At 38.0% G+C, this 21,867-nt stretch overlaps 1 protein-coding gene across 1 annotated transcript in view; it reads left to right on the top strand.

Moving 5' to 3' along the window:
- The window catches only part of RIMS1 (regulating synaptic membrane exocytosis 1), a 305,714-nt gene that overhangs the window by 65,536 nt on the left and 218,311 nt on the right, over positions 1–21,867 (top strand). The window contains exon 7 of the mRNA XM_041410580.1: positions 13,535–13,543. Within this exon, the coding sequence (XP_041266514.1) occupies positions 13,535–13,543 (9 nt within the window). The remainder of the gene's footprint in view (positions 1–13,534; positions 13,544–21,867) is intronic.

The following is a 21,867-nucleotide window of genomic DNA, read 5'->3' as shown; positions in this document are numbered from 1 at the left end:
CATGTACTCTAAGTTAAATGTTGAAGACTGGCCGTGTTGTAGAAAGCATTGCAGTCTCAATAGTTCTTTACTACTGAGAAAAAAAATGAATAACCAAAAAAAGAAAAGCTGATTTAGATGCAGGAAAAAGTGTATTTGCTGCATTGTGAAGAATAATTTTGAATGCCCAGGGACACACATGAGAAAATGGAAAGAGGATGCAAAGGATAGGGAGTAGGAAGAATGAAGGCATATACTGTGTGAATGTGTGTGGTTTTTTACTCCTTGAACCATAGGGTACCTGTAGGGTTTTTGTTTAGCAAGGAGAAATCTACCAGTCTGTGAAAAACCTGCAAAAACAATGCTTTTGCATGAACTGTGTTGTGATTAGAAATGGCTATTTTAATTCTAAGGTGGGAGGAAGGCGAAAGGTGTAATCAGAATAAATGCACCTTTTATATAATTTTTTCTGACAAATTAATAGAGCAAAGATTTTTAAGTTTTGAAGAAAATCATGTTTATTTTAGATTCCTAGCTGTATAAATCTTGTATAAATATGGGGACCTGAATTGTAATCCTTCTATCTACTGGGTGTAAGGGTAATTTACATGAACTTAACATCTAGAAACCACAACTGAGTCAGTGAGTTCTCCAAACAACAGATTCACCTGTAGATGATGGCTCTGTGCATCTGTGGATTAAATATCTTTTGATAAATCATTTACTGTCATTGTACTATGATTCAGGGTGTCAGGCCTGCTAGGGGTTAGACTAAGGCTTAGACTCTGCCAGACCTGAAGAATTTTAAATGTAAACCATGGGTTAAAATCCTGCATTACCATGAGCTTCCTATGGCAACGGTGTTCTCTGTTCACAGAATTCCCTTTCCTACCAAAGGACTTAAAAGAAAAATCCATTTCCAGCGGCCCCCCCCCCCCCCCCCCAATTGTAGCCTTCCTGATAAACAGAAAAAACAGAAACCATCCCTTTCATCCTTTTTTCCCAACTGATTGCTTAGGTGTAATATTAAAAAGCGTCATCCAGGTTCGGGTTGAGATGGGGAAGGAAGGAATTGGCAGTTTTCTGTGGGACGTTTGTGGGGCTGCTGCCCTTCTTGACGGGGCACTAGGAATCCCAGACAAATAATTACTATGTGTTAGCAATCAGCCAGATGTCCACGTGGAGTGCAGGGATGTTTCATGCTCACTGTGGAGTCAGTGGAGTCTGTGCAGAAGAGAGCACAGGCGAGCACTCTGCACGTGCAGTGAATGATCTGACGCGTCACCCGCACCTGCTCCGGCCACCCGAGGCACTCAGTGGTCGCACTTCACACGTTCTTTGAGGAACGCATCCGTGGGCATGCGTGGGATTTTATGGACACAAAAGTGAAGCCATTGCTCCTCCACAGGGAGATGAGAAGGGGAAAACTTCTGCTGTAGTTTGCCCAAATAATGTCCAGCTCTCATCATTGAGAGCAGAAACAGGGGAGTAGTAAAATACGTGACTTGCTGAATTTATAATCGGTGATGCTGCTTCAGTGCACTGAAAAACTGAAGCTGCTGGGTAAAAATCCGGTGTAGCGTTGATCCCGTCCCCCGGGAAAAAGAAATTATTTATATTTTTATAAAATGTAATTCATATCATGCATATAAAATTAAAAAAAATAGTGATTAAAGAGTAGTTAATGCCTCTTAGCTCCCAGTGATTTTTGGTTTAATGACTAGATAAAAGTGAAGTGATTGGAGATGTCTCTCCAACTGAAGAAGAGATGTCTCTTCTTTTTGACATCTCTTCAATTTTTTGAAAAATCAGTTGCCAATTCATAAAACAAATCCTCTTAGAAGATGGCCCATATTCTGTGGCTTTTATTTCTAGTGCCTTGTAACAAAGTGAACCTGAGTATACTGAGATGTAAAACCCAAAGCCAGAATAAATTTAGAGCAGCTGAGAGTACCCTAGAGTTCAGATAAAATATGGTACCAGGCAATCTAAGGCATTTGCCCTAAACAGCCAGTCACTGACTCAGAATTGAGTAGCTTGTTAGCCCATTTCTAAAACAAGCTTTTTGTTCCAGGCTCTTTCATGGGACATCTGCCATACAAACAGATTTCTGAATGCATCTCATCTAAATGCACCAAAATATGGTATTGTGAACAATGGTGGTTTTCTCTTGCTCTTAAATTATTAAGTTTATCCATGGAGTCTATGCCAGTCACTTCTCGTCCTGTCCCATTTTTCGTTGTTTTGTGGTCTGTATGGTGAAGGAGGTGGTGAGAGAGATCTGTTTCATAATTCTTCTACAAAATAAACTTTAACATGTTTTTCCTTGACTGAAGGTAAACCTTTGGAGTATGCAAGACTGTGAAAAAACACTCCTCACATTGTCCTGCATGCCATTTTGATTCAGTTTTTCATTCTAGCTTTTGAGGGTATTCCCATTTTTATATCTTGCTGCTTTCCTATTTTCTTTGACTTTGCATTTTTTCCATTTATTATTTACTGAATGACTTTATTCAGTACAAAGGATAATTTATGTAGCACAATGAAAGGAAGAACATTAAGTTATTAGTACAAACAACAACAAAAAGAAGAATAAAGTCCCAAAAAGGACAAATAATACTGAATTAATACTATACAGTTAAGGTTGGTGGGAATCAGGCTTCTGCATCATTCTCAGTGGAATATCTGCTGCTCTTTTCTCCACAGTCTGGCAGCCATCACTCATGCTTCAATCCCCCATGCTTTAGTTTATGCTCTTTTTGCTCATGGCTGTAGTGCTCAAGGTCTGTCCCAAAGGCCTCTTCAACTAAGGCAGTCCAAACCCCAGCCTCGCACATTGCATCAGCTGGTCAGAAATGAGCAGGTCATCCAGGCACATGCAGGGAGGGCACTTCAGCAATACAGGCAAGGCTCTTAACGTTCTTTGGGAGTTGGAGCTGATAAGACAGCTCTGAGGTGGAGGAGAACGGAGCGCTGCGAGTGCTGTTGCTCCACCAGAGCAAAACAGACGTGGATGGAAAAGATCATATTCTGCCAAAAAAACTGTGAAAATGTCCTCAACTGCTCCCTGATCTTTCTAGTTTTTTTTCTCTGTTAATATTGGCTGGTATTTTTGTCTTTTTCAGTCAGACTAGGGTAGAGGGAGTGGTTTGGGTTTCTCTTCTTGCCCATTGTAACATTTATCTGGAGCACAGACTAGGTCATGTTTTGGTGTAGGCCAAAGCCCAAGCAGAACTTAATCTGGTTGTGCCATAAAAAGCAATAAAAATGTTTGTTTAAAAAAATCCGCAATAAAAGGAGGCCCAAGGATAGTGTCCAGCCTTTATTGGATACAGGAACAATACATAGTGACAGAAAAAACGGAGGTTCTTATTGCCTTATTTTTTAACAGCAAGACCAGTTACTCTCTGGATACCCAGACCCCTAAGCTGAAAGAAGAGGGATGGGGAGCGCAGTTAGACCTCCATAATCCAGGAGGAATTATTAGTGACCTCCTATACCACTTAGCCTATGGGCCCTGCTGGCACGCACCTGAGGGTACTGAGGGAGCTGCCAAAATTTGGGCTTACTGGGCCACTTTGTGTCATTTGTCAGCAGTCCTGGATATGCAGGGAGATCACAGCTGACTGGAAGGATGTGCATGAAGATTGACATGAAGGGTTGGAAGGAGGATCTGAGTAACTACAGGCCTGTCAGTCTGACTTTGGTGCCAGAGAAAGTCATAGAGTAGACCTTCCTGAGTGCCATGGGGCATGCAGGACAGCCGGGGGATCAGGGCCAGCCAGCCTTGGTTTAGGAAAGGCAGGTCCCTCTGTGACAGAGACGTACTTAGTGGATGAGGGAAGGAATGTGGATGTGTCTACCTGTACACAGTAAAGCCTTTAACAGTGTCCCCCACAGGATACTCCTGGAGAAGCTGGCAGCCCGTGGATTGGTGGTGCACTCTTCACTGGCTACAAAATGGTCTGGATGGCTGGGCCCAGGGGAGTGGTGGTGAATGGAGTCACAGGCAGTAATCACTATGGGCTCCCCAGGGCCCAGCACTGGGGCCAGTCCTGTTTAATATCTTTATCAATGGATGAAGGAATCGAGTGCACCTTCAGTGGGTTTGTGGCCAACACCAAGTTGGCTGGGAATATTGATCTGATGGAGGGCAGGAAGGCTCTGCAGAGGGATCTGGACAGGCTGGATCCATGGGCCTGGAGCCAACAGTATGAGATTCAGCAAGGCCAAGAGCTGGGTCCTGCCCTTGGGTCACAAGAATCCCATGCTGAGCTACAGGCTGGGGGTACAGAGTGCTCAGTGGGACAGGACCTGGGAGTGCTGGTCAACAGCATCTGGACATGAGCCAGCGTCTGCCCAGCTGGCCAAGGAGGCCAATGGCATCCTGGCCTGTGGCAGCAATAGTGTGGCCAGCAGGACCAGGAAAGTGATTCTTCCTTTGTGTTTAACACTGATGAGGCCATGCCTGAAGACACTGAGGTGCTGTCTAGAGAAGGGCAGCAGAGCTGGTGAAGGGTCAGGCACACAAGTCCTGTGAGGGGTGGCTGAGGGAGCTGGGGGTGTTTAGGCTGGAGAGGAGGAGGCTCAGGGGAGACTGTATCACTCCCAGTGATCTTAAGGGTCTTTTCCAACCGAAACAATTTGATGATTCTGTGATGTTGTTCATTTACAGCATATAAGAAAGCCTGAAGAAAGACCCTACTGCAAATCTATGTACCATGTTTTTGCAGAGCCTCTGTAATTGTGAGGGGCCTAGACAGGAGAGTGGAAAACTGCTTACAAGCTTTCTGGAAGGCTTTGTCTGCTGTTGAGGAGGAAGGACCACTATTCTGAGGAGGCCCTTCTGTATTTCCCTACAAGAATTTACTGGTTTGCATCCTTGGTCTGGTATAAAATCTACAGTGCAATGCAGGGCAGCTGACAAGTCACAGATATTTTCTGTATTATTATCTTTGTAAAGCTTAAAGTTTGAAATTTCTGGAGAAAGGAGCAGACCATGAAGGATCATTTGTTCAGAATGCCCTTAGAAATTAAAGTTGGGCTTCTAATTTACATCTTGTAAATACATTCTGAAGCTCCCTCTTAAAGCAGACTCTTGTGAATCTCTGTGAGCATTGCTTACCAAAGAAGTACTTCTTTTCCTCCTATATTCTCCAAACAGTTTATTTCCTGGCATCATTTTTTTTGTCACATGAGTCTGTGGAAAGATAATTTATCTTGATTATTTGCAACAAAAATACGCCATGCCACATGCTTCTCCAGGACCTAGTTGTCTGATTAAAAGTTTGTCATGCTGAAAGACAATCAAATAGTAGCAGTAGTAATGTTATGCTTTGGTCTAAAAGAAGAGTTACTGGCTTATAAGCAATTTACTTTTCTCTTGTTTTTTCAGCTTGGATACCTGTGGAATTAGTGACTCCTCTAGACATGATTTCAAAACCGCTTCAGGGGAGAAAATTGCTTTCAGTTGGTCAGATGGTTCTGTCTTAAAACAATGGTGATATGTTACTATGTATTGTTACTGCAGTTTAAATTACTTTGCTTTTTAATACCTCAAAACTTTTCTGCAGGTGATGGTGATGATAGCTTGTTTTTAAAACGTGCACAAGTTGTCCATTTGTCCATGAAGCAGACCTTTAAAATCAGGGGAACAGCAACACTGAATAAGTGCACAGAAAATCCCCATCCATTAGTAAGAGTAGTAGGGAGGCATGAATGAAAGAAAATATTTCACATGGAATATTCATGCTATTCTGAAGTCTTTCTATGCTAGCACCCAAAACTACATTTCAGGTAGTATTTAAAGTGTAGGAATCTAATGATTTAAAAGATCAATGAAATTAAAAGACAAGCTGTAATGGAGTGACAGGCTTGAAACAGTGTGACCACACTTGTTAACATGAAAGGGAAACAAAATACAAAATTTTACAACAAAGTAGTTAACACCAGAAGTTTGGGAAATGTTGTGTAGTATTTCTTCTTCAAATGAAGTTTTGTGGTATTTGAGCTGTGATTCGTACATGACTTCTAAATCTTTTCATTAAATCTTTTTGCAGTGCCAACCATGTTTTAGCTTAATGCATTTGTTCAGAATGAACACATTTGAATTCTGAACTGGAAAGCACTTTAAAATGAAGTGTACCTTTGAGTCAAGAAGTGGACTTGCTGCTTATCACATCTGTAACTGTGAAGGTTTTAGGTTTGATGGATGAGAGATAGCCTTCAGATACCATAGGGATCTGCATAAAGCAAGACCTGAACAGAAGAGCAGGCCATTTCTTTGGAGTTACCTGAAATTATATGGGATATGCTGTGTTGTTCTTCTGTAATTTTCTTACTCTGTGCTTACAAGGCACTTATCATCATTGCATTTTGCTTAGATTTAAAAATAGATATAGTGATAACAATTGGGGGGGGGGCGGGGCGTGATTTTTTATTAATTTGGGGAGAAACTGATTGCTTAGTTCATACGTATGGGTTATATACAATAGATAAGGAGAACCCCTTAAGGTTCTCTGGAAAGAATTTTGGATTTTCTGTCAAGCAAATCTATTTATGAATATCATCTGATATTCAGGGATTATATTTTTTTTATCAAAGAAGACAGAAATGCCCACAAGCCAAAGTGTTTCAGAAGTCAGGCAGAAAAAATGACTGAGTTTGGCTATGATGCCTTAGACCACATTTTGGTTTTTCATTTTTGTACCTGGAGTCCTTGAAGTTTGGGCAGATATATCTGACAGGACTTACCATGACCAGGAGTACATATCCACAGTGTATCAGCCCTCCTTAAAAAGGTAATTTGAAAAAAGGCATATGGTAACAAAGCTTGAGCTCAGAGGAAGGCTTTGTACTACTGGTACATGTATGTTGGTCAGGAAGCCTGTTTGAGAAGATTCGTTTGTGACTCTTTCGTGTAGGAAAAGGTTTTCCCTTCAGGGAGTGAACAGAGGCAGCTTGGCTTAATGGATGGAGGGTTTTGTAGTGCAGAAAAAAATCTCTCCAGTGTGATTTTACTCCTTCTTAGCAGAGGAATGATGACCTCTCCTTCTGAATTTCCAGGGCAGTACAGGAGATTAGAAGGTGTTCTGTGTGTTTGATACTGTCTGCATCTGATAATGTTTCCTAGGACCACAATATTTTCTTTGTATTATCTGAGAAAACCAGGAGATCTGTCTAGGTAGTAGAAAAGGAGAGAATGCCTCAGTAATTACTCAGCTGCTTAGTGTCTAGAGGATTTTCTTAGGTTGTCATTATCACCACCTTTCTGCCATGTCTTGATGTAATTTGATATTTTAATTTATTTTTTTCTACTTGGACCTTGCAATTTAAGAAAGATAATTCAGTGAGTTTGACATGTAATGATAGAAGCCAGGAGAAATGCTTTTTAAAAATAAAAAATCCAGTTAATTTTTTTCTTAGACTGCAAGTACAAAAAATGAACTAGTCATGTAAGTGTCTATTGTTTTCAGTGGTCAGAGTTAATGCTATTCTGGGTGTTCTGACTCTGCATTTAGACCCATGTGATTTAATAAGTTATTTTCAAATGTAACCATTCCACTGTTTTTTACATGCTAGGAACAGTTACAGGGAGACTTGCAATGTCACTGCAATGTATTTTTTATTATATAATTGAAATGTGCTTCATTTTGAACTGTTTTACCATCACTTTTTTGCAGCAGAATTTACACAGCATGTAATTTTATCCTTATACTGCATTATCTATATTCTAGTTACTCACCCAATTAAGAGAAGTAGGAAAGAATACTGAGCCAATTAAATGAGCAAATTGACTGTTCTGAGGGTCTATTTAGCAAGTTCTTTTACATCAAAACCTACAATATTAATCAGATTGAGAATTTCTTTGGTTCTGACAAAAATGACAGCCTGTTACACATCTATGCTGGAGACATACAGTGCTTCATGAAAATACTGTTGCAGTCGACCAACAAAATATTCCAGTCCTCTGTGGACAAAAGAGCTAAGAAATTTACAAAAACATCCTTATAAACCACAATTATCCTTTTGGAGTGCAAGATAATTATTATTTTTTGGGTTTAAAATATCTGAGGAAGAGAACAGTTCAAAAGTGTTAAACCACTTTACCACCCCCCTGTGATAAAGAAATCAGTCAGTGTTTAAGAAAAAAAATCTGTAGAAAATCAGCATTTTTATTGCAATTAAAGCAATAGGCAATGTTTTATCAGCTTGTGACCAGTATCACAGAAATGACTCATTGATTAATAGTGTTCTGGGTAAATAAGCACACTTTAAAATTTTGCTTCTCAGTGTTAAATCCACATGTAACTTTAAAATACAGTTTTAGTTTCAACTCCTGCCTCCATATTATTAGCATTTTAAACAAAAACTAATTAGTGTCTCCATATTACTAGCATTTAAACCAAAAAACTAATTAGTAATTCTAATTTAGTCATGTCTGTGTTAATAGGATTCAGTCACAAATATAAATAATTTATAATCTATTATGAGTATAAAGCATTGGAAGGACAAATAATCATTTAAACAGTTATGTCTATTTTTACTCCATTGATCTTGTAACTTGGTATGTCTTTTATGAGCATCCTGAGCAAACTGTGGGTGAGTGAGAAATTAATTTCCTAAAATTCTGTCTTTTCTTATGGTGGTAATAGAAAGTCAATATTTTACAGAGGCAAAGTGGATCTGCCATAGGTAAATATGTATTGTTGTATGGAGGATGTTAAATGTAATTCCAAAGTGGTAGTGTAAATAATGACTACAAATACATTTATTAATCTAAACTCCAGAAAAGTCAGACAGAAAATATGAACTCAGTAATAGGCTGTCACTTTGAATCACGTGATAAAATAAAGCAGAATTGAAAATGTATCAGTAAAATAAATCAATGAAACTAAGTATGCCTGGTAATATATAAAGTGTTTTGGAAACAAGATCTGAATTTGTGCTTTAAATTATAAGTAAACCTCAACATTCCTAGAGGAAGGGGGAATGTTCTGTAATGAAGTGATCATTTGATAAATTCTGTTAGTTACTAAATCAAATTTGGTGCTTTCAAAGTATTTTGAATTGCTGTGTTCCACATACATGTACACTACAAGCATCGAACCAATGCTGAAGCAAGGGAGTAGATCTGGAAAAGAAGTAAGATGAAGGAGATATTTGCTATATAAGTCTTGCAAATGTCAGTAGTTTTGCTTCCAACATGTCTTTGCAATATGTCCTTCTGCATTTCAGTGTTGTTATTTAGAAATCTCTTAAAGTCATTGCACAGGCAAAAAAAAGCTTTAGTTTTTGTTTAGTTCTGCTTGCTTTACTGAATTGCAGTATTCACATCAACAACCAAACACACCATACAGCATGGCTAGAGAATTAAACCTGCATCATTCCTGCATCCATTTTAGCAAAGGATGATAATTAAGTTGTTCAGAATAGCTGAAATACAAGAATCAAAATAATGCTTGGCTACCTCTGGAGGATGAATGATTACATTGCACTACAAACTGTGATTTGAAGTGAGAGATTGCTGCTTTCCCTTCATTATGGAATTTTTTGGTTTGAGTTTTTGGGGCTTAGTTCTGACATGTCTCAGAATTCTCCTTTGGTAATTCTGTATTGATTCTCATCTTCCACTTACAAGAAACCAGGTGAGACTCCTGTCAGCATTTGCCTTTGTTACCGAAAGCTAGTAAAGTGACAGATAAATTACCTCTCCTCTCCTCTCCTCTCCTCTTTTCGAGTGTGCCACTCACATCTTTGATTTGGGAAGCTGGTATTCTCAAGTTGGGGGGAAGCAGTCACTTTCTCACTATTTTCCTTTACACTGATGTTATCTCAATAGAGTTGCTAGAATTACCTCTGCTGCTACTTTGGGACTTATGCCCAGATGGGGAAGTGTCCAGGATGTATGGGGCTAGCTGAAGAGAAGCAGAGCTCAGAGGGGGAAGAATCCTCCCTTAACAGGTTATAGAGTGAGAAATTACACTATCCAATATTTTTTCCAATTTTTTTTTAGAGCAGTAAGCTACATACTTAGAATCAAACCAAGACGAGATCTTAAGCAGCAGATTTTAGTGATACCCTAGAGAGTGGGGTTCTGAAGGTACTCTAAGATATAAGCAAGAAAGAGGATTTTTCTTCATTTTACTTAACAATATTCTGATACAGTAACCTTTTTATTTTCATGCTTGCTTCTTCACTTGATGATAAACTCTGCTACACACAACAAAGTAATTTCTGTTGGTTTAGGACTTTGCATAGCCTTAAGCCAAAGCTATTGCTGATCATACATTGTTAAAAAATATATCTTCAGAGCTGTTAAATTTCATTAAGATACTTTGTTTGAGATTGTCAGTTTTTGGAATAAATGCTTCAAGATTTTCTGGCTTTTGCCTCTTATAAATTCAAGAATGTTTTAAAAATGTAACTTTTTAAGCTCGAGGTATGTATTTCACTTCTGCTTATGCACTTCAGAGTGGTATATTGTAATAGACATATTTCATAGTACTGCACTATATATATATATTCAGAAAAAGTAAGTATTTAAAACTACATAATTAAAATTTAATCTGAAAGCAATATTCCTTTTAAGTTACTGGCATGGTTTTTTGCAAGAAGTGGAGAGTGTTTCAGCAGCTAACTAAGTCAATTATTTGGCGTGCCCTTAGATCATATTGCATGCAGCATCAGCTTGGCACTTTGGCTACCAAAGCCATACATGTTTTAAAATATTTGTCCTGTTCTTCAGAAATTCACACAGTTTGTCATTATTGTGCTGCACATGTGATCTGATTTCATGTTCTGCTTGCTTTTGTATGCTGTGGTCCTCCAGCAAAGCAAGCAGCAATATTGGAGAAAAGAGGAAAAAATTCCCTTTGACAAAATCTGTGCATAGAGCACTCTCCCATTTCCTGAGATGGTACCAGGTTTTTGGATTACACTGTTCTTCCTTGTTCAATTGTCCAGACATATGCACTGAGTTATTTTTATTCCTGTGGACTGTAACGCCCTTATCAATAGAATGGAGATAATTCTATTTTTTTAAAGCACCTTGAAATCTGTCAACTGAAATAAGAGCCATCTGAAATAGTGAATTCCTTCCTTCCTTCCTTCCTTCCTTCCTTCCTTCCTTCCTTCCTTCCTTCCTTCCTTCCTTCCTTCCTTCCTTCCTCAGTATGGTGAATTATCTATTATTGTCTTGCAGTATGTGGTTTATCTGTCTTTGTCTTTCCTCTGAGCATCTTGATAAATCTTGAAAGGAATAATTTAAACTCTTTACAGCTGCTGAAATTTTAATAAGATTACTTGTTCTGATAATATACTTCTCTTTCCCATTAGAGTATATGTTTCAGGTAAATTTGATTGCCTCTTTAAGCTATGTGCAGCTTAAGAAGTTATTTTAAAATAATTTAGGTTTGTTTTGTACTACTGTAAGTCAAATGATATTTTAAGCCTTAAGCATAGTGTGAGGCAACACAAATTACCAATCATGGTAGCTTTTTTTTGACATAGGTAATACTGTATCAAATCTTGGGTTGATTCTGATGTCAGAAGATTGTAGTTAGAGCTGGAATGTTGGTTGCCTTTTAAAGTTAGAAACATGAAAAAGATGCTGAATGTAAAAACTTTTTTCAATGAAGCAATTATGGCAAAATAGAAAAGCATTAAAATGGAAAATAAACCACTTTCCCACTGTCTTGCCCATTGAAGTGAAGACTTGCCAGCCTTCCAGCGTGCTGTGGGATGTGCTGCTCTGAGCAATGTTTCTCTCCCTTATTGGTGACTGCATGGTAGATGGTGCATGGTTTTTTTTTAAGGACAGCTGGCTGTCTCAGCTACCAAAGAATGAAAAAGCTGTCAGAAAAATATAGTACAATAGACCAAATGCCTATTAACTTCATGCCATGTGAAGTTCATAAAGTTTCTATCCTTGAAGATAATGAAGAACTTGACTGGACATAGTCCCAGATGACCTGCTGTAGTAGAACATGCTTGAGCAGGATAGGGTTGGATGAGGGACCTCAAGCAGTCCTTCTGAAGCTCAAGGATTCTGTGATTCTCTAAAATTAAATTCAACAGAATTCACCCAAATCAGGGCATGTCTGTATGCGTTAGTTTTCTTAGGTCTCTGTCTTCTTAAATGAGGAATTCTTCATGAAATTGTCAAAATATTTTCCTGGACTTTTATTTTCATTCAGATATATCATCAAGATAACAATATTTAAAGTTTTACTGTTCTGTGTAAATATTTCAGCATCCTCATAACTGTAATGCTTCACTATCAGGTACACAGAATGCTTTATTTCTGGGGAACTTCCATTAGTATCTCTTACAGCCCTGTTAAATAAGTGTTGTGCTTTGAATTCACATAATGCATAATCATTTTACTCAGCCAGATTCACATTCAGCCTGAGGTTCATAAACCATTTTACTGTTGACTGGATGTCACAGTCAACAGTGTCAAAAGTGACAGACACCATCATTAGCGGTGGTCTTGACAGCAACTAATACTGTTGGCATGGGAAGTGATCATGTCTGTGTCAGGCTGCTTGCCAGTCTGAAGTCATTAATGGTGCTTGTACTCAGAACAGCTACTCTAATGGCCTTTTCTTAAAGTCTGCATTATGGTAAATCCCATTGCTGTAATTCTAGTTCTCCTACCAGACCTCCTGACTGGAAGAACTTGGAACATAGTACAAATGTAAGTGTTGGCCTCAAATATTAGTTTCTTTTTTAAGATAAATACTTTAATAATGCAAACCTTTTTTACTTCCATTATTACTGTCGTAGATTTTATTATATGAACCAAGCATATTTTAGGGGGACCTTAACTGCCCTTAGGAGCTTTCATCTTTTTGAAGTTACAGCAAATAAAGCACTTACCACTTATGAAAGCACATGTAGACCTCTGTTTCTGCTTCTAATATAACATGACAGACAATGCAAGGAAAAGTCAGTGTCTGAAAACTCATAACTTTGTAGGTGGTTTGGAGTGAGATTCTTCTCACACACATTTTCTTGTTATCTGAACTTTCTTCTTCTTAGTGCTGTTAAAAAGTACTTTTAGTGGGCTTGTATACTGAGAAAAGCATCTGTAATAAGTTGAATGGTAATCCTTTGTATCTTCATCTTTCACCATTAACTGTTGAGAGACTACAGGTGACTAGTTCCTTGTTTTTAGAGAACAGAATTATTTTAGAATAACTGAATCACTATTTCTCCCCCAAACCATAGGGCTTTAAGAAACTTCTGTATATTAGCACTGACAGATGCTGTATTTATGTAGGTAATTTATTTGTGTCTTTACTTCTCCAACTCAAAAGGAGAATTGGAATGAATATATCATAGAAGTAGGGAACCTCCACCAGGAAACTCTACTCAGAGTTGAAGGTACCCAACTTTCTTCAAGCTGACCAAACTAAGTGATAGCAGAAACCCTCCAGTTAGCTAAATTTATGTTTGACTAGGCCAGACTTAGATAATCTAAAATAAGATAATGGTTTAACTGGGGAAACTGTGGTCTGCCAGGTGAATCTTATTTTACCCTCTTAAAAAGGAGGAATTGGTCCAACTTCAGAATTTTCCTGAGCCATGCAAACCGTGCAGTTTCCTTCTCTTCTCCAGAAAAATGCCCTTCCTTCCAGTTTGTCAGAGGTGTGCATTGGAAGTCTCCCTGGCAGGTTTTCAAATTTGGGTGTCTTCAGTGCCCTCCCTTTGATGGTCCACAGCAGGAGCTGCCAGTGCAGAGGAACTCTGAGGAGCAAAGCAGCCTCTCGAGTGGCCTCAGGGAAGTAGGTAGAGCAATGCAATGGGGTGGCTTTCCTCCTCTTCTTCACTTGCTTCCTTTCTGGGTTAAAGACATATAAGGTACGTACATGATAAACTGAAAACAAACTAAATAATTCTACCATCTGTTACAAGCCATCAAAACAGAAGTAGGATAAAATATGAACTCATAATAGCTTTAAAAATATAGTGCAGTTTGGAGAGTAAGCAGGTGAATGTTTATGTAACATAGCTTGCCATGGGAAAACTAAGTCATGTATTTTTGACGTGTTAATTGTTTTACAGCTTCTTAAATAGAATTGGAGAAATTTATCCAGATACCATTTCAAATAGTCACTGTCATCAGAGAGCTAGGGAAGGCTCTGTAGGTGCCTTTCTCCCTGAATAGATGCACAAATACAACTTCTGTAAATTGCAGCATATAGGTATTGCTGCCCTCTTTTCTTCCATAAATGGGTGGTTTTAATTAATCTTTTTGTTTCTGCTCGAGTTGCTTCTCTTTTGGCTGACTTCACTCCCTGTAGGAGCCTTTCTGTCCAGTGGTGCAGAAAACCATGTCTGTGATAAGAAGCTTGATGAATCACGAATAGGAATAATTTATATAGAGAATTGTTCTTGTATTATACAGGATATGCAAATGAAATAGGTCATGGGACAAGGATTTTTGTAGTGGGACTTAGCACAGACTCAGATGCAAGACCTGGAGATCAAACATGATCTACAGTGGTGGCGATATAGATTTTTTGGTTATGTGTTTACTTATGATAATCTTGGCTATCTTTTAGAAAGTTTCAAAGAGACTAAGGGTGTTTATGAGCAGTGTAGTAACCAAAGGCCTGGCTATTCACCAAACTCTTCTACATTCCTTTTTTTAAAAAAATTTTTTTACAGGGTAATGACTTTTATTTTCTATGCAATTTCTGTGTGTGTTTGTAAAAAGGCATGTTGCTGAACTCTAAATTCTTTGGATTGCTTCTGAAGAAAACACAAATTTTGGCAAAGAACAATTTCTAGAAGGTTTCCTTAGCTAAAATGTTAGGATAACTAGTGTTGATCCTGTGAGAATGACAAAAAACATCTGTTCTTCAAGAGTGAAAGCTGTTCTTCACAATATGGGAATTTTTTGTGGGCTTTGCCTTTCAAGTGTGAGATGTTTCTGGAATTCAGGCCATGGTTTCACAGTAGGCAAAAACAGGATAAAGAGAATTCTTGATCTTAAGTCATTGCATTAATACAAATTAATGTGGAAATTGGTTCCTTTGTATTACAGCATAATTTCAGAATCAGTAGCTTATGGAATGTACTTACTAAATAATGTCTGTCTAGTTGAATAGATTTAATTGTGCTTCACTGAGAAGGACATAACACCTGTTGAAGATTTCTTTCTTATCAATAATATTTGTATTTAGAAATATGTGTATGTGCAAAAAAACCAAAATAATATCCTAAACTGCTAACCTAAAAGTAAGAGTCTGGATGTGGAAAAATATTATTCATAAAGTACATCAGATGGGCTATTTATTGCATTATGATAATTAAGAACATATTTTTCATGAATCGAAAACCATTTTAAGAAAGCCAGGTGGTGCTAAAGTTGGGACTGAGTCAAGAGACATCATACTTGCAAATGAGGGAAGCGGTGATAAGTAACACAGTGTGCTGTTGGTAAGAATTGCTGACCCAATCTGCTCTGTGCTCTTCAAGTCATCCATTAGGTCTTCAAACTACAGTATGTGTCTCTTAGAGAGCATAAACTGTTTCTTGCTTGTTAACTGTTAATAAAGAATTAAGAATTTAATATAGAATGATGATTCTCGTGAATGAGAATCATACAGAATGATCATTTCTCATGATTTCAAGGAAAGGCTATTTTAGTCTACTCAAACTGAAGGAATTATTTTCTTGTCCTCGTTGGAGGTGGTTTGTCCTCAACAGAGGGGTTTACAGATGTGCCAAAGCTGGCCTCCAGTTCTGTCAGTTCCAGCAGTCAACTGGAAGGATGGACATAAAGTTTGTGCACTCAGGTACACATGACAGGAGCACAGCCTTTTAGCTGTGCATACCCTCCTTTGTTTTTTGTTGTATATTGGAGTACTTCCTGCTGCAGTCTACAGCAGAGTTTAGTATTTGAACTATTTTGCAAAGAAAATGCCAGCCTGTTAAACAGTTGCCTTGCAATGTGCATTATAGAAAGCTTAGTGTTGGTGTTAATAAATGTTGCCTATGATCTTTGGCAGTCCAGTACTGTCAATTCTCTAGTAAACAGGAACCCAATGTAAATGATACTTTGGTTATTTCAGCTAACTCATTCAGCAAAGTTAGTGAGTAGTTAACCTTAAGGTATTTTTCATAACTCTCCCATGCAGTTCATGTTGCATGTTCAGTGCTAGGTGCTGGGTCCAGTGCTGTTTAACCTCTTCATTAACGAGCTGAACTGCAAGACAAAATGAACCTGCAGCATGTTCACAGATAACACAGAACTGGAAGGAACAGCTGATGCATGAGATGAGTGTGTTGCAATTCAGAAGGACCTGAACAGGCTTGAGAACTGGCAGAAGACTTATGAAGTTCAACAAAGGAATATACAGTCTTGCATCTGGAGAGTAGTAACTATAGGCACTGGTACAGGCTAGGGAATGAACATCTAGAAGGCAGTCTTCCAGAAGAGGACCTGGAGACTTCATCCTTGGAAACCTGCACTAACTGACCCTGCTTGAGCAGCAAGGTTGAACAAGAAAATCTCAAGATATCCCTACCAACCAAAATGATTCTGCATGAGGCCCAAAATGTATTACACATACTATTGAAGTGATACATTCAAGAGACAGAGAAGTAACACAAAACGAAAGGGAGATTTTTGAGATCTTATCTTCCTAAACAGTTTGAATTCCCCATTTGGTAAAATGGAGGCTTTGAAGATGACTTTCCTCCCATATGCTCCTGGAATCTTTTGCCTGGGCTCACTTGTATTTTCTCTGTCTGTGGGTTTCTTGCCACTGCTGGTGCAACCATCCTTTATCCCGACCTAAGCATCAACATTTCTTTGACAGGTGATTTCTTCTCATCTGAAGATACCAGACTTGCTTGGCCTTTGGGTTTTTATAGGAGCTTCTAGGTTCTGTTTATTTGTTTGTTTTGCATCCTTTCTGATTCTGAGCAGCTAAAGAAAGTATCTGAAATAAATTGGAAGGGCCACTTGTGGTTCTCTCCTGACCTTCCAGCTCAAATATTTTTTGCCTTCTGGTTCTGACTTTTTTCCCACTTTGTGATGGGAGACCTTGCAGAACTGAAAGAAGGGATCTTCAGGGTGATGGAGGGAAGCGTAAAGAAAGTGAGACAGGTACACTGTGATTTGAGAGACAGATGGACTTAGGTGAAGGGGAACTGAAGTTAGGAGAATTTGTTAGTGGAATATACAAGAGAGAGACATTTTAGGCTGGTCAGTAGACTTAGGGAAGATGTAGCAAGGTAGAGCTGTGGGATATTTGTATTTGCAAAATGTTGGTATATGTAATTTTATGCGAATTTTCTCTCAGACTTTGCAATGGTTTGCTAAGAGTAGGTGTATCCTATGGTCCTACCAATAATAGGCAGGAAATCTTAAGAAAATAATGTTTAAAAAAAAAAAAGTGGGAAGGAATGTTAAAAAATTAAATACAAAGTGGGAAAGCATGGCAGAATAAGCAATAGGGAAGAAATAGCACAACTGAAAATCAAAGGCATAATTAATGGAGGAAGAAGATGCAGTGTGAGAGAGTTGGAAAAAAGCATTTGCCATCTCTGTCTGTGAGAGAATCATGTTGAAAACTGCTCATTTATGTATCAGTTATGTGATTTCAGTTCCGCACTGTAGACATTTTCTGAAAAAAAATTGCCAATCCCAACATTTTAGAAGGTGTTATGGAAGGCTGCTAGGTTTTAAAAAAATAATTAAAAAATAGTGGCAAAGTTTTCTGATTTATCTCAATTGACAAGGATTAGTCAGCTTTGAATGTGTGATCTAGGTGTGCATATTACCTGAAAAAATTAAAGTCATTAACAAGTTCTTTTTTAGTCATTTATTTGCACTACAGCATTCTCTTCCACCAGTGTGCTGGAACATGCTGATTTTTCCTGGGGAGAGACTAGTGAGGTGAGAAAACTGGCCTTTTATGTAAAAAAAAAAAAAAAAAAAAAAAAAGTTTGTAAGCCTCTCATTTAAGTTTTCTGTTTTTCTAACAGTCTCAATAGCAAAGGGCTGGAGTTTAACTCTTTAATATGTAAAGTTGCCTAGATAGAATAATATTGTTTTTTAACTCTTTAATATGTAATGTTACCTGGATAGAGTAATATTGTTTTTCCTAGAGGAACCACATGTAAATTCAGTGCACTTTTTCTTTAAAAATATTCTTAATAATTGAATTAATTTAAAAATATTCTTAATATGTGCATCAACGTGAAGAACTGTGTGTTGATGTTAATTTCAAATGAGATTATTCCTTTTATTTTTCTTGCTTTAGATGTGACAAATTGCCAAACTCTGTTATGCGTGTACTGATGTCATGAATATTTTTCTAGGTTCCATGGGGTTTTCTTAGTGAGCTGATGTAGATCTTTGTTAATGGGAAAACATTTAAATCCCTGAGGAGAATTTAGCCTCTTACAACAACCAAGTCTGGTATGATGCAGTGCCGCTGTTGGCATCCTCTTGTATTTTCCATCACCAGTTTATCTCATCATCTTGTATTTTCTCAGTGGCCGTTGATGATGATGCACTGTGTGATCAATACTAGGGCACTAAATTTTTCTGTGCAGAGTTGAGAAGAGTAAAAAATTGGTGGAACACTTAATTTTTAGCTGGTCTTATTACTGAAAATATTTCAGTGCCTTCAGAGAGAAGATGCTCAAGAAAAGCAGAACATAAGTGGCATAATATTTATTTCCACTAGCATTGCTTCTATTTTTGGAAGCAGGTCTCATAGAACTCATTTTACCAGAAAAGAATACAAATTATTTCCCCACTCCTCACCATTGCTGCTCTGTCATTTTTTTCCTCTGTTCTCATCCTGCTCTTAAAATTAGACTTCTAAGAAGTCTTTTAAAAAGCAGCCACTGGGGGACATGTTCATTATATCTGGTCCTCTTTTTGCTTATTGAGCTTTAAGTTAGATGATTAAAGTTCGGACAGCAGTTGCAAGCAATTGAATTGATGAGTTGGAGGAAAAGCCAGCAGGTGAATTCAGCAGGGTGTTCTTCTTATGATGTAGTTCCTTGATTACCAAGAAAACAGTGCATTATATTTTTTGCAGATAGTTGATCGAGGTAGTAGCATGAGCCCCATCTCTAACTCATTAATCTGTAGAAAATCTGAAGCTGGAAATGCACGAAGAGTGGAAGTGGGTGGATGATGCTTTGCTCCTTGGGAATTTGGTTTACAGGCTAGGAAGGTGATACAGGAGATGAAGCTGGTAGTTTGATTATGTGTATGGTACTGACTATTCAGTTTTCATAAAATTATCAATTCTAGAACACTTGGGAAATAAAACCCAAAAGAAGATCTTGTCTTCCAGGCTGCTTTTTTATCCATCATCCCATATAAATTATTCTGTATTGAATTAATAATGTAGATATTTGGTGTTTGAAAACAGAAGATTTATGCTGTAAATTAAAAAATTATGAAGGTAGTTATGTCAAAATAAGATGTTCACACGGGGGAAAATTTTGTTTCTTTTCAGGAGAAAAAAGAGTTTTATACTACTGTTTTATAAATAATATAAGGTTCCGTTTGCCAGAAATAGTCTTACATAAGGAGGCCTAGCTATTCTGTGTATGGAATCAGACAGATTTTTGTTTTCTAAGTTTCACCATTGCTAGCAAAAGTGGCTTCACATCTTTCCAGTACAGTTTGGGTGGTATAATGACATCAAACTCTAGGCATTTCTATTTGTGTTTGCGTACACAATGAAATTAAGAAGCAATGGATGTATACAAGTAGCATCATTGCTCTGATGAAGTGCTCTTAAAATAAAATAAGTATGCACAAGTAGAAGTGTCTGGAGATATAAAATATTCAGAGGGTTGAATTAATGACCGAGAAAGATGGTCTGATGTTTTGAAAGTTTCTTTTCTAAAAAAGAATCAATTATGTATTAATATAAAGTTGTTTGATTAGCTGTCAGCAGCGGGTGTTGTCGCTGTGCCTGAGGCCAGGCTGGCTTACCCCGGGCTGGGGCACAGGATGGCAGCTCTTTGGGGTGCAGCTCACTCAGAGTTGTGAGGAGGGCATGTCCTGCTAGACTGCAGCCTAGGGGCTCTCCTGGGATCGTGGTGCAGGCAGCCCTAAGGTGGCCAGTGCCAGGATTTCTCTGGGCTGACTGCAAGAGGTGTTTTCCTGCTAGCCTAAAACCAGTGCAGCCCCTGACTCCTCCTTCACAGTGACCTCTGAAAGGCATGGCGTGCATAAAGATGGAATTGTGCGTTGTCATTTAGAAGTAGCTTCTATTATGAAAAAAAAATTTAAAATAGATTTTGGAGGAAGTAAAAAATATTACTCATCAAAAATAATCTGTAATAGAAGATGTTCTGACATTCATTTCAAAATGCTTTTTAAGCACTTTTTCTGCAACTTCATATGAAACCCCATCTCTCCCCAAGTTCATTGTAAAATAAAACCTTAGCCAAAAGAAAGTTTCCATGTGTTTTCTCTGTGTGTGTGTGTGTATATATATGGCTAGTTAATGATCTGTGTAAATAAGGACTGTACTTATTGCCTAAATGATCCAGCTTGTTGATACTGTTGTGGAGCCTTATCTGTTGTTACCAGAGCTGAGCTCTGGAGGCTGGATGCTCATTTTGGTGAAATATCAGCTGCCTTTTTTTAATACATTTTTTTCTCCTTCTGGCAGAACCTGGATCACACTTAACGGTTTCAATCAAAAAATCACCAAGTCAGTGTTAATGTGAACTTCTCTTACATGAATCTGCAAATGGTTTCCTTTTTCTTTGGTTCCTGTGTTTAAGACCAGTCCCAGAGAATGGTCTAAATATATGTATAAAGATCATAGAGTTCTGGATTAGCATATGTCATTAAAGCACCTCTGAAGTTCTGATCTTTCTGGGATGTATATGTAAAATTAAAGTGTGAATTTTCTGGATTATATTTTCCATCTTTTAAAGGAATTGTTTCTTTAGTTTTAATTTTCTCCATGGGAGTTGCCATTTTACTGATGCCATTTAGCAGAGGGCCCAGTTTACAGGAGCGTGCTGAGAAGGTTTTTTTAGAGAACACTGGATATCAGAACATTCTAAGTTGTAAAACATCCCACTGACTTTATTTTCTAATAAAATATTTAAAGGTTTCTGTATTAACCAAAATAGGTACTAAGTCAACACCCTGGGACTTCAGTCTTCTGGCTTTTTACTAAGACCAGGTATAAGCTAGCTTACAGAGATTGTTCAAAGCATGCAGAATGGTTTTCATCAACCAACCACCACTTCAAATCAGTGTTTTCTGGTAGTGGCTTTTATATGATGTGGTAGTGCCACTGAATAATGTGACACAGTATCTTCGGAGTATGTCTGATATTGACTCCTTTTATCTGGGTAGCAGCTACTAAGCCTAGTGAAGAAACAGAGGATTTAAGGCTTGTCTTATCTCTAACAATATCATGGCATTTTTGTGTTAAGCTTCTTTTTTTGCTACTGCTGTCCCACAGATGGTGCAGGCACTGCCCACATGCTTCTCCAGCCTTTTTCATCATGGGCTTGAGAAAACCTTTAAAATTCTTATTGATCTAGGCAGATCAAATACATTGAAATTTCTTTAGTATTCTGTAGTTGATGTGTATTGCCCTGCTGACCTTAGGCTAACTTCTTCTGTATAATGAAGGCATGTAATTATCCTTCAGAACTATGGGCTTGGGTCACATACATAAAATCCAGGACAGGAACTCTCTCTTCAACATGTTAGAGGAAAATGGTGAAAATTGACATACTGTAAGGACTGCCTACAATAGGGTATTTAGAAGCTTTTCCTAAAAGTGAGGAAGGATACAGTCAAACTTTAAGGTTTTCCAGAAGTACTGGTCTCTTTGTTCATGGTTCAGCCCATTTTCTCTGTGTTCT

The sequence above is a fragment of the Onychostruthus taczanowskii genome, unplaced genomic scaffold (assembly GCF_017590055.1).
Source record: "Onychostruthus taczanowskii isolate IOZ18803 unplaced genomic scaffold, ASM1759005v1 scaffold33, whole genome shotgun sequence".
NCBI lineage: Eukaryota > Metazoa > Chordata > Aves > Passeriformes > Passeridae > Onychostruthus > Onychostruthus taczanowskii.
Note: the sequence above shows the minus strand (reverse complement) of the source record. Positions and strands in the feature narration are given on the sequence as shown.